This window comes from Ovis canadensis, chromosome 19, assembly GCF_042477335.2.
Source record: "Ovis canadensis isolate MfBH-ARS-UI-01 breed Bighorn chromosome 19, ARS-UI_OviCan_v2, whole genome shotgun sequence".
NCBI lineage: Eukaryota > Metazoa > Chordata > Mammalia > Artiodactyla > Bovidae > Ovis > Ovis canadensis.
This window is the reverse complement of record NC_091263.1, coordinates 27846398-27858733: the sequence shown is the minus strand read 5'-3', so window position 1 is coordinate 27858733 and position 12336 is coordinate 27846398. Positions and strand designations below refer to the sequence as shown.

The 12336-nt window shown below is 44.5% G+C and overlaps 1 protein-coding gene across 1 annotated transcript in view; it reads right to left on the bottom strand.

Annotated features, from left to right (window-relative positions):
• Window positions 1-1517: 1517 nt before the first annotated feature.
• Window positions 1518-12336, bottom strand: part of ENTPD3 (ectonucleoside triphosphate diphosphohydrolase 3) — a 33707-nt gene continuing 22888 nt past the window's right edge. Inside the window, exons 6-11 of the mRNA XM_069561139.1 lie at window positions 11691-11850; window positions 10512-10745; window positions 5887-6159; window positions 5614-5724; window positions 4630-4767; window positions 1518-2871 (exon numbers count right to left, since the gene is read on the bottom strand). Coding sequence (XP_069417240.1) covers window positions 2635-2871; window positions 4630-4767; window positions 5614-5724; window positions 5887-6159; window positions 10512-10745; window positions 11691-11850 — 1153 coding nt within the window. The 3' untranslated portion in view covers window positions 1518-2634. The remainder of the gene's footprint in view (window positions 2872-4629; window positions 4768-5613; window positions 5725-5886; window positions 6160-10511; window positions 10746-11690; window positions 11851-12336) is intronic.

Genomic DNA, 12336 nt, shown 5'->3' with positions numbered 1-12336 from the left:
GGGTTCTCTGCTTAGAGACTCACAAGGCTGAAATGATTGGAGGCTCTGAGGAGATCTGCCTCCAAGGTCACTTAGGTTGGTGGCTGAATTCAACTCCTTGCAGTTGTAGGACTGAGGTCCTTGCTCCATGCTGACTGTCCGCCAGGGGCCACTCTTAGTTCCTAGGGGCTGCCCTATGGCCTTTTCTGCCCTAAGGAGGATTTCTACCCAAATCCTCCTAATGCTTTGAATATGACTTTCTTTCCTGGGGAAAATGAAAATGAAAGTGAAAGTTGCTCACTTGTGTCCAACTCTCTGTGACCTCATGGACTATGCAGTCCATGGAATTCTCCAGGCTAGAATACTCGAGTGGGGAGCCTTTCCCTTCTCCAGGGGATCTTCCCAATCCAAGGATTGAACCCAGATCTCCTGTGTTGCAGGAGGATTCTTTACCATTAGAGTCACCAGGAAAGCCCAGGAATAGTGGAGTGGGTAGCCTATCCCTTCTCCAGTGGGTCTTCCCGACCCAGGAACTGAAGTGGGGTCTCCTGCATTGCAGGTGGATTCTTTGCTAACTAAACTATCAGGGAAGCCTGGAGAGAACACTCTGCCTTTAAAGAAGTCATGGAAATTGTGAGTTGAGATTAGATTAGAATTTTGTAGTCCAGTTGCATGATTAGCAACAATATGAGAATTTATGTAGTTTTTAAAAAGTAATCCAATACAGTATACTAACACATATATATGGAATTTAGGAAGATGGCAATGACGACCCTGTATGCAAGACAGGAAAAAAGACACAGATGTGTATAACGGACTTTTGGACTCAGAGGGAGAGGGAGAGGGTGGGATGATTTGGGAGAATGGCATTCTAACATGTATACTATCATGTAAGAATCGAATCGCCAGTCTATGTCTGAGGCAGGATACAGCATGCTTGGGGCTGGTGCATGGGGATGACCCAGAGAGATGTTATGGGGAGGGAGGTGGGAGGGGGGCTCATGTTTGGGAACGCATGTAAGAATTAAAGATTTTAAAATTAAAAAAAAAAAAAGTAATCCAAGAGAGAGATCATGATGTGTGTGTGCACACGTGCATGAGTGTGTGCAAGGAATGCTCTGTGAAAGAAGTAGAGCTGGGATTGCACCTTGAGAAATATGGTGGTTTGGATGAGTGGGAGGATAACCCACAGTCTAGGCAGGGAAAACTGTGAACAGTGGTGCACTTTGGGATGGGAGCGGCCTTTCTGGTTGGGAATCAAGATGTGAGTGGCAGGTTGTAGCCTCACAGAAGCTTTGCAGTGTCAGATAAGGTAAGGAAATGTTGGACTCAGTTATCTCAAGGAACTGAAGGTTTATTAAAGTAAAACACTTTGAGATCTCCAGAATAAAAGTGATATTGATGTATGACTTTCTTAATACACTAGGAAAGTTTGCTCAATAAACTTGTTTTAGTTGTTTAGCTTCTTTTCATAGATGCCACCTTGGGTCCTCAAGAGAAAGAGTACCATATGCGCAGAAACACACACACACCGCAAGTCACAATAAAATAAGTCTCCTTTATTCTGTACTCAGTGAACAAGCTATAATCTGAGAGAATGTGGATTTTTACTTTGTAGCCATTGGACTTGCTAGAGTCCCCTCCCACTTTGGAGTTAAATATCCCTGCAGCTTCCTTTCCCCGCTCAAAGTCAGGAACTATGGCTACTGCACAAAGGCCTACCATCTAGGAAAGTGATTGGTAAGCAAATCAGAGAAGAGGATGACCTGTGACAGCGTCAGGTGGACCTGTGGGAATGGTGGGTGAAATATACACAGGGTGCTAATGATGGAAAGACGACCCTAAGCAAAAGCCTAGCAAAGGCAGAATGATCTGGAGCATGATAGCCTTGCTAGGAATAAACATTTGACAAGGGCACACAGCAATGGGAAGGGGAGGCGACGAGGGTGATACACACACGGGTGGTGATCTAATGACCAGAGCTCTGAGAGGGAATCCTACTTCAGGAATGGCCTGTAGTGTTCTGGTAGATGTTCTGTGGGCCTGTGCCCTTCAGGTTCTGCCTGCATGACAGAAGCTTTGCTGTAGCCACTGTCTTTGGGGGTGAAGGAGGATTTTCTCCCAGATACAATATTCTACCAAGCTAAGGGAGCTCAATGTTATTAATGGTTGTTAAGGAAATTCTTAGTTAAGGACCAATGAGAGGAAGCATAAAATGAGATATTTAATTGGACCAGATGCTTACTAGACACCTGCCAATTTCCAACCCTACTGGGAAGACTATGGCATTTTTGAAGGAGGGAAAATGCAAACTGAGCCCTGAGGTCAACTCTTCCACATTCATCTGTCATCTTCTCAACTTACTCTTCCTGTGGGACACTTGGAATAAGGAGGCTGACCTTGATGGCCCGTCTCTCCTCTGTTCCCCAATAGGTCAGCTAGTGGGTGGCGGGGTCTCTGGCAGAGGAATGTGCACTGAACAGTTGAGGGACTTCGCAAGAGGTGCTTTGACATAAATCAGTATCTGAGAGGCACAGGACCTAGACATTGGACTTTAGCTGTGTTTCCCGAAGATGGACATTTTGCTTGCATTGTCTGGTGCCCCCCAAGCTGGTTACGGGCAGCTCTCAGGCTCTAGGAACCACTCTGTGAGGCTCACTCAGAGTCCACCATGTTGTCCAAGGCATGCTGGGACCGCCTCTGATTCCTGGACAACACACACAAGTATATGAGATATGTCAGACACAGCAAGGCCACTGCTGCAAAGAAGGCGAGGGTGCCCATGAAGGCAGATGGCTTGATGGGCAGGCGGATGAGCAGGCTTTCGGCTGGGATCTGGTTGGTCAGGCTAAGCATGTAGCCGAGAGACCAGGCTATGCTGCTGTTCCCCACCTGTGGAGTAGAGGAGATGGCTCAGTTCTCAGGGCTGGGCTTGAGGCACAGATTATATCCCCAGGACACACCATGATCACCCCCCTGAGATACCCCCAGGAACTGTGGCCTAAGGAGGTCAATGGACTTGCCTACGTTCAAAAACTGCAGAGGCTGGGCTAGAACCCTGGTCATCATGACCACAAAGGCTTGAGTGCCCAACCTCCAACACCGCAGAGAATGAATCCTCACAGCCTCATCACAGCCAGAGTGAAGAGGGCACAGTTAACAGCAGTGGAAGTTTTTCGATCCCTGGGTACAGAAGAGTCTATAGCTAAAGAAACAGGTGATGCATGTTTTACCAAACCCAGGACCAGTTTCTAGGAAAAGAAGGCCAGTCTAACTGGGAAGCAGATTGTGTCAGTTCCATCTGGTAGTTCCATCAATTTTTGTTTGCATGGTTTTAGGTCATTTTGGAAATATGTAAATGTTTCACATTTGTAATCTTCCATCCTCTCTCTCTCACTGCGGCGTCTTCTCTTGTTGCGGAGCACAGACTCAAAGGTGCACAGGCTTAGTAGTTGTGGTGCATGGACTTAGTGCTCCCTGGCATGTGGAATCTTCCCAGACCAGGGATTGAACCCATGTCCCCTGCAGTGGCAGGTGGATTCTCATCTACTGAGCCACCAAGGAAATCCCGCACATATTTTAGATATAAATCTTTGGCAAATCTCCTGAAGTCTTTTTATATCCTCACATTTGAATACTGATTTGACTGATACTAAATTCTTTATAAATAAAAGAAAGGAACTTGAAACCTAGAATTATGTACCCCCCCTCCCCAAATTGGTATTTAATGGAAAATCATAATGTGCCTTCCTGGTAATTAGATTAATTAGAACCAAAGCTTGGAGAGTACATGCCACCAGCAGTCCTTATCTGTCTCCAGACATCCTTATTTTTTACGGCTGACTCAATTTTTTCTATGTAAAACAGTCACAAGCCTAATACTGGATATTGCTTGCTTTAATCTAATTACTGCTGAAGCTCATATTGAACAGACTGACTCCAGACATACTTCAGGCTTCACATCTGCTATTCCTGAAATGAGAAAACCCTCCAAGAACCTGGGGAACAGAGTGCTGGATCAACACAACAGCAAGGCTGAGTCCTGAAAGCAAAGTACAGAGGCGCCTCGCCAGTCAGCTGTCATTTCAGCGTCAGACCATTCTGGACACTTGAAAGTGAACACAGTGACCTCAGACTCATTCCAAGATCAAATTCTTACTTAACACTGCTGACTTAATCCCTGTGCTCTAAAGAATAGATCTCCCTCTGACATCTGTGTAAAATGGAGATCAGTTAGTTACTATCCTCTTAACAAAATTATTGTATTTGAAGCTTCTTGTCAGGATAAAAAGCCTCAGTTCTTTAACATATTTATGGATGCACGCAACAATATTTACCAAGAGCCTTCTATGTTCTCAGCCTTGTGTGAGTGCTAGGAATGTGAGGATGATCAAGTAAGTCCTGCCCCCACAGAGCTTACAGTCCACAGTTCTTGGCTTCCTCAGCTCACACAGAAGGTTTCTGATGACCACTTCCTCTAAATTCTCCATTATCTCTTATAAGCTCACCAGGGATCAAGCCACACTGGCTCCCATTCAGCAAGTTTAAATCCCCAATTCCCACTTATCTCCTACATTTCTTTCACACACATACAAACAAACATCTATTTTTGAGAGGAAGAAGAGGAAAACAATTTGTGCTTTGACTTACTTCCTTTTTAAAATGTATTTGGGGCCAGTTCTCCTCGGTGAATTTGTATCCACTTACAAGCAAATGGTAGATATAGTGGGCTGAGAAGCAGTAGGAGCGTGCATACTGCTCATCAAACTGGGGCAGCAGCACTGGGAGCTGAAGGCAAGTTCAAAACAGGGAGGAGTCAGGTTTGAAAACGCGCATTTCAGAACAGCTTCGGTCAGCAGTCATATTTTAAAGAATCTTATCACCCAGAGAATTTAATCATTAAAATTACTATAAAATAATACAATGACCAAAAAAATCTATGTTTTATGTTCATTTGTTTCATTTTTTAGACTCCACATATACGTGATAAAATACAGTATCTGTCTTCCTCCATCTGACTTATTTCACTAAGCATAATAGGTCCACTCATGTTGCTGCAAATGGCACAATTTCACTCTTCTTAATGGCTGAGTGATATTCCATTGTATGTATATACCACGTCTCCTATATTTTAAAAAAATCCCTTTACAACATAACCAAGTGGTAAAGAACCAGCCTGCCAACGCAGGAGACATAACAGATGCAGGTTCGATGTTGGGAAGATCCCCTGGAGAAGGAAATGGCATCCCACTCCAGTATTCTTGCCTGGAGAATCCCATGGACAGAGGAGCCTGGTAGGCTACAGTTCATAGGGTCGCAAAGAGTTGGACTGAAGCAACTTAGCACGCATGCAATTTCATGGAAGAGCAATCTTAAGTTTATAGAGTGCTTGTTACATGCCAGACACTGTTATAAACATTGTGCCCATGAATAGAACATATAATCCACAACACAGCTGTGAAGTAGGGTTCCTTATTACTCCCATCTTACAGATGTGGTGAAGGAGAACAGCATAAATGTCAAATTCAGAACATACATACACACACGTACACACACACACACAGAGGCGCAAATGAAATCTACTCTGCTCTACTGTTTTGTACCAATATGGATCCTTTTTCTTTAAATACTGACCTGATTCCAATTCTTTGAGCAGAAATTCCAGGTGCTCAAGTTGAAGGTGTGCAGAGAAAAGCTACCTGAAAGGTTGAAAGCATTGGCTGTGTAGTAGAATCCTGCAAAAGCCTGTAAGGAAGTTGTACAGAAGGAAATCATTTCTCAGAATGCGATATAATGGACGTTTCAGGGCAGGGAATAACAAAGTGGGAAACACCTCAGCAGAGGAAAAACAGGAAGGTGAGAAATAATCAGTAGGGGGAAAAGGAATCTCTGTTGTTTCGCTCTTACCACGAATGACCCTTTAACTCTTGGCTGATACACCCCATCAAAGGAACAAGCTTCGTGATCATGGCAAGCACTGAAGTTAAATAGGGAAGCCACCTTTTCTCTACACAGTGATGGGTCCCCAGTTCCTTCAAAAGTGATGATGTTGTTGGGATTATATCTTTCAGGTCTCAGGTCCTCTGTACACAGGCTGCCAAACACCTGTGCCTCAGTGAAGGTAGTGATGTAATTCTGAGGGTAACAAGGGTTGGTGAACGTGGTTTCAGTGGTATAATCCTATAGGTACAAGAGTAAGGTGTTAGCAATCACTCTTGTGGAGGTCCAAGTACTTTCCTTTTGCAAGTCCTCACTGTTGTTCCCCTCCAGTGCCAACAGAGAAATGGAAAAAGTGCATCCGGTGGAAGGGAAGTCCCAGGTTGTCTAGATAACTCTACTTGGGGAGGGGGGATTGTCACCCTGCACCAGGCACGATACCAGGCTCTGCTCCGGCACTTAGCACAGCTCCATGAAGCAGGGTTTATGAACTCCGTTTTGATGAGAAGGCAAGATATGTTTAGGTTAATTGACCATTTTGAAGAGCATGTTATCTATCCATCTAAAAATAACAATTAAAAAGGCACAAATAAACGTATTGTGAAAGTCAAGGCTCATTCCCACCCACTTTATCCACCCAGGTTCCCTCCCTGGAAGTAACCACTATTGCAGTTACAGTGTATTCTGACAGATTCTGTGTATACTTCTTCTATGCATGTGCAATTACGTTTTTTTTCTTTCTTTAAATTTTAAATCATAAATGGTAGTGCTCTATACACACTGTTCTGTCCCTTGCATTTCTTACTTAAGAATTTATCTTTGAGATTTTCCTTTCATTGTCCATGTAAGAGTGACCTCTTCTTTTTACACTAGCTTCTTTCATGCTGGCTACATAGAACTCCACTGTACAAATAAACTGTGCTTTATTTAGGGAATCCCATCTAGAGGAAAATTTAGCTGATTTCCAATCACGTGCCATTACGAAACAATGATGTAATAAATACCCTGTTACATAGAAATCTTCGATCTGTTTGTAATTTATTTGGTATTAAGATGGTGGAAGGGATTTGATTTTTACTTTCTCCAGATGATTATCCAGTCTTCTATCTATGGTGAAGAATGTTCCCTTTATTTAATGCTAAATTCCAAAATGTGTTTGGTTCAATTTATGGGCTCTCTTTTCCAAGGAACTGGATTTGAACTCTGTGTAATTTTGAAGCTACTAAAGTGTATTTTATCCTCTACAGTAAAATCTTGGCCCAGAAAACACTTAGCTCAGCTCTCTTATTTTACTGCTGAGGAACGTGAGGTACACATCAAAATAATGTAATCTTTTAATGAAAGGATTCTATGCAGAATCCTACAGAAGTCCAACACTCAGCTGATATGAGTGTCCTACAGAAAGATCTTACTATGACTGTGGAGGCAGCAAATGGGCCCCTTCTGCTTCAGTGGCGTGAAAAAATCTATGGTGTTCAAAAGTTGTTATGTCTAATTTGTAACATATTACGTCATGGTCACCCTATGGCTGAAATAATCACTGAAAGAAAAAAAAATCAAATCAACAACTAATCATTTAGTTTCCCCCTCCAAATCTGACTTAGACTTTTTTAAATAATGAAAATAAGTCATTTCTGGCCTGGCTTGGAGAAGAAGCAAAATAATATAAATTATTTTTTGGCCAGAAGAAGCTTGGTAAAGATTAATTCAGTTCTCTTTTTGGATCATGAATTATTTGTTACAGCATTCCTGAAATAAAACTTGCCAATGTGCCAAGTTACTTAGTCCCTCAACATTTAATAAATCTTCCCTGAATTTAGTCTTTGCAGGGCATTAGCATGAAAGGGTCATGCACTTTCCTTTGTAACTACATGACCAACGTAGTTTTTCTCGTTAAATAATGTATTTGGAATACTGCCTGTGCTTGTGCTCAGTCGCTCAGTCGTGTTCGCCCCTTTGCAACCCCCATGGACTGTAGCTGGCCTGGCTCCTCCACTCATGGGATTTCCCAGGCAAGAATACTGCAATGGGTTGTCATTTCCTCCTCCAGGGGATCTTCCCAACCCAGAGATCAAACCTGTGTCTCTTATGTCTCTTGCATTGGCAGGCGGGTTCTTTACCACTAGCACCGCTTGGCAAGCCCGTGTATATACCGTATGAAGCCAAATTTGTAAATACACATATTCTTGCATTAAAAAAAAACTGGAATAAAATGCAATAATATGTTGATGATGGTAATTCCAAGTTTTTAAATTTTATTATTTATATTCTTTATGTCTGTTTTCTTTTTTCCCTCCACTGAATATGTGTTACTTTAAAATCAGAAGAAAAAAATCTTACTTAACAAGGGAGAGAAAGTGAATGCATGTCCCTAATGTCTAACATGCTATCAGAGTGAGACTTGAGTCTTGGGGTCACTGGAGACCCCTTAATTAAGAAAATAATTTGCAAAGTATATATTGGTAGCTCAGATGGTAAAGAATCTGCCTGCAATGCATGAGACCTGAGTTTGATCCCTGGATCAGAAAGACCCCCTGGAGTAGGAAATGGCAACCTACTCCAATATACTTGCCTGGAGAATTCCATGGACAGAGGAGTCTGGCAGGCTACAGTCCATGGGGTTGCAAAGAGTTGGACACAACTGACTAACACTTTGACTTTTTCATATATCTAGGTGTCACACTCACCACACTCTGTAGCCATTTATATTTCAGTCCAGGAACTGAGACCTGGACTGGAAGCAATTACTCAGGCAGCGTTCATAATGCAATAAGCTTTGGGAAGCTTTAAGTTGGGGCTTGGCATCACATCTTTGGAACATGAAAATATTGGCTAGGCAGGTCAGGACATGCATTTGTGGGTGATCCTCATCACACCAGGATCCCTCCCCACATATGAGTCAGAAGGCTCAGAGGGCAAAGCCACTCTCTCAGGCAGCCACATGTTATCAGGCAAGTTGAAGATGCCCTCTGTCCCTGTGAGTTGACTATATACAGTGAGAGGCAGGGGTGTCCCACCTCTGCCCCCAGACCTGGGCTTACACCTTGAGACCTGCATTCTCAAGTTCAAATGAAACCTCACCCAGGTGGAATATTCACTTCTCTACTGTAGACTGTTGGATACATAGACAGTCATTCTTTAATAAATCCTGTAGGAGTGTGTGCACAAATATACATACACACGCCCTCATGGCCAGCCAAATTTAAGAGGTTAGCTTCTCAAACCTGGATTCACCCTGGGAAAAGGGTGATTTCCCCTGCCTCCCTTCTCCCATCTGAAGTTAAGAGGAGCCCTGCCCTCCCTGCCCTACCCTGCACCCCTTCTAGGGCCAGAGCTGGAGGAAGGGGCCTTAACTATTGCTAGAAATAAAAGGAGAGAGAAAAGAGGAGCCCAGTTAGAGAGGGTTGACCAAGCTCCCTGCAGGGTTTGGTTTGGCCTGGGCACTGAGTCTCCTGAGCCATGGAGAAGTAGCTCAGGGCTGCCTGCAGGGCCCCTGCTCTGTCTTTCCCAGGAGTGCCCAGCCCCTCCCCAAAATACATGTGGCATACATGTGTGCTGGGGCTCCAGCCTTTCCTGTGAGGCTGAAAGAGGAGTTTTGGGAAGAGGGCCAGACCTGGAGGGTGAATTCTCACAATCCACCCTGCATGAATACTCAGTAAATGCAGGGATCTGAAGATGTGAGTTCCAGTGATGACTCTTTGTAAACCAACCCAATTTTTCTACAGCTAGTAGCTGGGAAATACTGCTTCCTTCCTCATGACCAGAGTAAGCTGCTACTGATGCTGTGTCCACTACATTCAGAGGCTGACTCAGCCCCTGTGCCCTGCCCCGGGTCCCCTCGGACCTGTGGCCTCCGGTTGGCCTCATGCCCCTACAGGAGGTCAAGATTCCTTCCCTTCATTCTCCTTTCATCTTCATCTTCCCTTTTCAGCCATGGATGAGATGGGTGTCCCCTGACCACTGGAGTTTGGGGCCCAGGGGCACATCCATGGTGCTAGTGCTCTCGCTGCCACAAACAGTACTCATGTCAACTTTATATTAGTGACAGCCTAACTGATGTCTGAAGTAGCCATCATATTCAGTTACCGTAAAAATTACTGATCAATGTGATGGAATTCGGTTGCTCTAAGATCCCACCATATAAAGTGCATTAAATCTGCCTAATACAGGCTCATCTAAAAGAAGCCTGAGCCTGGGGAGGTCCTCTACCCTCTCTGTTGTCAGCAAGTATTTCTCCTGTGACCAGGTTTATTATTTTGTCTGCACTAAGGGGAGTCTCTGCAATCTCCGGCTTCTTTAGCTACTAGTTTAAAGCAGTTTGTGTCCATAAAGGGATTCCAAGTCCTGAATCATTTATAAAACCTCTGGGGCTCTGGAATTACCCTGGACTTCTGACTCAGATACACTGGAAATGGTCAACGTATCAGAGAGAGAGAGAGAAAGAAAGTGCTTGGACCCCTACAAGTTAACAGGAAAATGCTGCTGTTTCCATCCACCTTCTAACTGGAATGGAAAGGACAGACCCCAGAAGGCAAGGCATCTTCCCCTCAGCCAAGACCCCCAAGGGAACACCTGTTGCCCCCTGGCTCAGGTACCTGAAGGAGGGTTGCCAGAAACCTCTTCTCAGCCTCGTTCCGCCCATAGCACTGGAAGCTGTGTGTGTAGAGCGTGTATTCATAGCCATACAGGGTCACCTTCATGATGTCACTGGTGTTCAGCCCCACCTTCTCTTCTGCTGCGAAGGATATTTGGGTGGAGGCACCACCCAAATCCAGGGCACCTGTGGTCTCCTTTCCACTCGGATGCACCCACATATGCCATAGGCTCTTCTACACAGTTGGAAAAAGAAGCAAGAAAAAAGACCAAAGGTGCCATCTCTGATTGGCCAGGGTTCATCACCCAGGATCCATCTCTTATTGTTAAGAAGTATGACATGGGGTGCATTCAGGGCCAGACCTCTCCTTTGTTTCACGGGTGGTGAACTCAAATGCTTTCAGGGACTGGACAGGCAACATAAATGAGTGAGTAGATTAGGTGTACACAACAGGGAATGGTGAGGACTGTGGCCATCTGGGGAATGCATGAGAGATCGACTCTGTTCCAGTTGGTTGCTGGCATGCAGGAATGTGAGTCTGCTGTGACTGGCTCTTCCAACTTTTAGGGAGTGAGGGAGTCCAGAAGAAGCTAGAATCATGGATTTCTATGTGAATTTTCCAAAATATTAACTAAATTAATTAACTTCTAAAAATATATTCAAGGGAGAAGAAAACAGGTCTTGGGCTGGACATGGTAGGCATCCTCAGTTTACACCCTCTGTGACACGGTGATTATTTTTCCGCGTCAGCTTTCCTCTGCCCCAGAGGAGCAGGGAGTGTGGAGAGCGGAGTGTGAGGAGACCTGAGGACACAGAGTGAATGGGCAGAAGGCTGCCTGAGGGCTCTGTAAATTCCTGACGGCCAGAGGACTTCTTGGAAGGGTCATTCTCTAGTTGTATTTCAAAAGACTCATGGCCTACTGCAAGATTTAGATCCTCCCTCCCCCCTCACATTTCTTGTTGGTTGGTAAAATGATATTCCCCCTCCCCCATGCATTTGTCTTATTTAGGATCCAAGGCTTTGTCGCAGCTATACATGTCTTTTCTTGTGTCACTGCTGTTTCCCTAAAGAAATGATGCAGGACAGATGGCCCTGTCAGCATGCACCTCTGCTTAAGCTACCAACCCCAGGGACAGAATAAACAGCGAGATTAAAAACCATGCATTTGTTTTCACACACCTGCAGGAAATTTCCCATTAAATAGTTGGCTGTAATCCATCCATATATCCCTTCCTCTTGCCCAGAAATGATTTGAGCATCCCTAAAATCAAAGGGCTGAGACTCGAAGTAGTTTTCAATGCTCTCAAGGATTTCATTAGCTGCTGTTTCGTTTTGCAACCTATGCAAGGCACAGAACACAAAAGGCTGAGTGCCCAGACAACAGTCTTAAAATAACCTCCCCACTCCCACAGGCAGGGACCGTTTTCCAGATGTAGGTAAGACACAGGAACCCCCCTCTGCAAATTGAAGCTTCCCAGGCAACCATGAAGTCAGGCTGCACTGGTTACCTGTCAAACTGCCAAGCAGGGAAATAGCTACCAGTAAAAATATCACTTGTTCTCTCCTCCCTTACCTGTTCCTATTCTGCTGTCTAGCAACCAGCTGAAGGGCCTCCTACTCAATCACTGTTGCTCTGTCTCAGATCAGCAGAGGAAAGGAGATTAGTGAAGGCATAGGAGTAGCGTAAGTATTCGCTTGGGGCACTATACAAAGAAACCCTCATCAGGCCAGAAGGATGGGGAGCTTAGGAGGGAGGTGGAAAGGAAGAGGGGGTTTTCGCTGTCCCTGCTTTGCTCTTTGGGAGAGCTTTGGCATGAGGGGATAT